General features: G+C 28.4%; 1 protein-coding gene across 1 annotated transcript in view; it reads left to right on the top strand.

The window, feature by feature from the left end:
- The first annotated feature begins 232 nt into the window (after window positions 1-232).
- Window positions 233-4,557, top strand: part of LOC112528492 (probable galacturonosyltransferase-like 9) — a 6,990-nt gene continuing 2,665 nt past the window's right edge. Inside the window, exon 1 of the mRNA XM_025139522.1 lies at window positions 233-310. Within this exon, the coding sequence (XP_024995290.1) occupies window positions 233-310 (78 nt within the window). The remainder of the gene's footprint in view (window positions 311-4,557) is intronic.

Below are 4,557 nucleotides of genomic sequence, written 5' to 3'. Positions count from 1 at the left end.
GATTTGGCCCACACCGTTAGGTATCACGTGTAAATTAGGTACACAGACGTGCTTGGCAACGGCGGAGAATTTGGACCACGTCTTTCTGACGTGCTCCACGGCAAAGACTATTAACGCGCATTTAGCCTTGTGGGTGAATTGGTGGCCGGCAAATGCTTCCTCGACCTGTAACATGTGGTCGGCAATCTCAAGGAGGGGGGACACGAACAGAAGAGAGGTCAGTAGGGTGATTATGGCAGTTTTCTTTCGGACGATTTGCCATCAGAGGAACAACAAGACGTTCAACGGAAAGAGGAAATCGGATAAGGAGGTTTGTAATGAGATTCAATTCACTGCGTATGATTGGATTAGATGTAAAGCGAAAGGTAACAAATCTCTTAGCTGGGAGAGATGGCTATGTAATCCGGTTGAGGCTGTGTACTCTGTTATTAACTAGCTCCTCGCTAGTCTTTTTCTCCATTATTAATACATTACTCTTTTGCGGTTCAAAAAAAAAAAGAACCGAGTCTTTATAAGAAGCTTAATCCTAAAAAAACAATGTAATTCCTACACTATGATTGCTAGTTAGATTTGAACCCTCTCATGTTTATATAAGTATACAACACTAAAATAAAATAAAAAAAATTGTTACACCTCTAAGATACAAGTTTCTCGTTCTAGAAAATTCGATTACTAAAATGCGATTTCCTTCAATCGAGAGAGATGTTAGGAGTAATCATTCTAGTAACTTATACATATATATATATATACATATATATATATATATACATATATATATATGTGTGTGTGTGTGTGTGTGTGAGGTTTAAACGAGAACCCGTGTGATTTACAAAAATGCTAGAATAGTTGTAGGCCTCTAACCTTTTTACTTAATTCTTTAAATAAATAAAAACATATCAATGAGTGTAGTAATGTAATAATGTATTTTTTATAATTATATGTTATTTTTTATAATTATATGTTATTTTAATTAGCTGTAATTATCACATGATTTTAGATTGAAACTGATCACGTCGAACTCACGTCCCCATGCCCATCCATATCGTTTTCTTTATCTATGTCGTTCTTGTGATATCAATCTACACTGTGATAATCATGTGACAAGCAAGCAACTAGGTTGGGTAATATGGATCTCATCCAGATATTCTGCAAAAATAAATGAATAAGTGAGTTGTGATAATCATGTAATAATCAAGCAATCTGACAAATTTTTACATTATACATTAATTGATTTTGTCCTAAAATTAGATTGTGATAATCATGTGATAAGCAAGCAATCCAAAAATTATGTGCATTAGACATTGTAAATGAACTTTAACTACAATGTGATAAACAAGCATTATGGGATTTTTTTTTTACATTATACATTTATCGATTTTGTCCTAACTACATTGTGATAATTAATCATGTGATAAACAAGCAATTTGGCAATTGCATACATTATATATTAATCGATTTTGCCTTAACTACATTTGTGACAATCGACTTTTGAGTTGTGATAGTTTGCTTATTCAATTTCTCGACCATGCCCTTAACTGTGATAAGTCTGTGATTGRCATTCTCTCATCGAATCTCTAATAGATTGAAGCTCTAATTGATTACAGACATCTATCGAATCCTAATCGAAGTGTCATAATATGTGATCAAGCTATGTTATTAGACACATACCTTTAACCTTCTTCCTCGATACCTCGAGATAGACTGTACGATCTTCTTCCTCAACGTCTTCGAACAAGAGTATATGCTTGCCCTAATAGGAATGTAAGCTATCATTGTGTTGTTTGTGATAACCCAAGGTCGACGATGATCATCATCACTACCCAGATGATCATAATACTCTACATTGTGTTATTTGAATTTTTTGGATATCAATTTCCAATTTTACCTTTCCACGTCTTCAGAATATTTGAAATTATTTTACTACGTATTTAAGTTTGAAAAATACTTTAACTTCTCTTAGAATATGATTTTAAACACAATTTTTAGCTTAAAAGTTGTTCTCGTATTCTCGTAAATCATAGAGGTTCTTGTTTGTGAACGTTTATATCATAAATAGCATGAATATAAACATTAGACTTTTGTATGTATCTCATGAAACTCACCTTCATAGGCTTCCTCTTCTATGAACCCTTGGAGTTATCCTGTAATATTTATTAAACAATATGTCTTCAATATTGTTAAATTTGCATTTATTTTATAACCTCTATTCATTAGTCCAAGTCCCAATTTGAATTTATTCATCATCAAATCCATAATTTACCTCCATATCATATCATAAGGATTTCAAAATATTCCAATATTCCAAAAGTTTTGACCCTGAGGGTTATTTTCCATTACTTTTCAATTATAATATATAATATATAGTTGGTGTTTTATAAAACACTTGATTTCATAGAAAACTTTATCAAATAATGTCCTATAAAATAATTAATACAATATTTTTTTATCAAAATTACTAAAAACTTGTTACGACGTTTAAAAATGTCTTATAAGTTTATTATATTTCCTTTAAATATGACATTTTATTTTATGATACTATAAATTAAGTTTTATAAAATAATCTACTAAAATACATAAATTTATTTTTTGACGTCCTATATATCAATTTTATTATATCATTTATAGAAAAGYCATCTTATATTTTCTGATAATGTTTGTCTTTAAATTGGTAGACTTGTACCTACATGTCACTCGTGACCTAGAATTGGCCATGTCAATGACAACAAAATCGTCTACAACATGCTAAACATATGGTTTTTAAAAGTATTTATYTTATATTTTCATTTTAGTAATAAATYCATCTTTATTTTCGATTTCTTCTATTTCCTTATCACCTTATATCTATGTTGGCAATACGAGATTATTAAAAAAATTATGAAATTATGGAATATGAAATCACTGATTTAACATATCGTTATATTTTATTTTAGATTAAATTMTGATRTTGATGAAATCATATTGTAGTAGTTACAACAATTAGTTGTATATTAGAAAGTTATTTATTCATCTGTAAATTGGAGCCTTTTTCAACTGAATTATTGATATTTTTGTTACAATTATATTTATAGTAGATTGTTCTCTGATTACTTTATTTAACATTCGGTTCGAATTGGAGTCRTATGATATACAAATTAACATACAGTGATGCTCATTTGACAAAAAGAAAAATCAGATTAAGTAATGAGCACACTTCACTAGTCATTTGAATTAAAAAACAAAGAACATGAGAACCTTTTTCTAAGATGTGATTCAATATTTTGTAGTTTTGTTGTGGTCAAATTTTATTCTTTACATGGACACCTACCTACTATCTCTCTAACCATTTAATATGTACATATCACTATTAGAAGAAAGATGACTTTCACCGGAACAAATAATCAGTTGATCACTACTGAAAGATTTCCGATAAACTTGTGAAAACTCTTAAAATTTAAAATAAATAATGAAAATTTGACAAATTAGAGAGAGACTAGATATGATGGATGATATGTCACTGATCTGTCGATGATTACTAATGGGTATGCTATAGATTAATGACGGATACAAATCCATAGGAACTAGTTTCAACTATTAACTTCTGAATTCATTTAAATGATTACTGACAGCTTGTTTCGTAAATAAAACATATTATTCTGATAATATATTATTTCAAAAATATTTAAATATTACTATAAGTATGTAATTGTGCGAAAATTACATTTACTTTAAGCAACTTGAAATCTTATGACAATTAAAATAATTTTACAAAAACCAAGCATTGTGATTTTCCCAGCAAAAAATAGAATAATTTTTACTATATCATGTAATAATTACAACATTTTTGACGCTGGTTCACTAAATATACTTTTCGTTATGTTGTCGTTTTCGAGTTAACATTGACAATTTATTTAACTGTCAACATTTTATATATATGTTAATTTAGTCATAATTTTCTCAATTAAATATTTTTAGAGAATCGTGATTTTTTTTATTATACATATATGACTTAGGACATGTGACACCATTTATTTTTCGTAAGACCTGTGAGATCACGTTTTTATATCCTGAGTTTATAGTGTTGTTTCATCTATGAATTTTAATTGTTTCGGTTTCTATAACTTTTATTAAGGTTTCTAACTTTTAGATCGTTTCAATCTAATTTGGGGTTATATATATAGACATGTATGTAGAGGAACGATCAAATAAAAATCACTCCAATTTGTAAACCGTGCAAACCACCATCATCCATCGATTTCATTGTTTAATCTTATGAAAAAATTTCATAAAATTGTTTAATCTTGTGAAATTGTTTCATATAATACTTTTTTGATGAATTTGTTTCATATATGGTTATGAAATTGTTTCATATATTACTTAATGAAATTTTAATGAAACTGTTTCATGTATTTATTTAAAATTAAAATAATGAAGATGATAATATCCATGATTAACACACTTCACAATAAAAATTATTAATCGACCTCTCATAATTACAAAAAAATGAAAAAAAATGAAAATTTATGATTGATTGAATGAGATTTTTACGGTTTTTACAAATTGAGTGGTTTTCATTTGATC

The sequence above is a fragment of the Cynara cardunculus genome (assembly GCF_001531365.2).
Source record: "Cynara cardunculus var. scolymus isolate 2C chromosome LG 15, CcrdV1, whole genome shotgun sequence".
NCBI lineage: Eukaryota > Viridiplantae > Streptophyta > Magnoliopsida > Asterales > Asteraceae > Cynara > Cynara cardunculus.
Note: the sequence above shows the minus strand (reverse complement) of the source record. Positions and strands in the feature narration are given on the sequence as shown.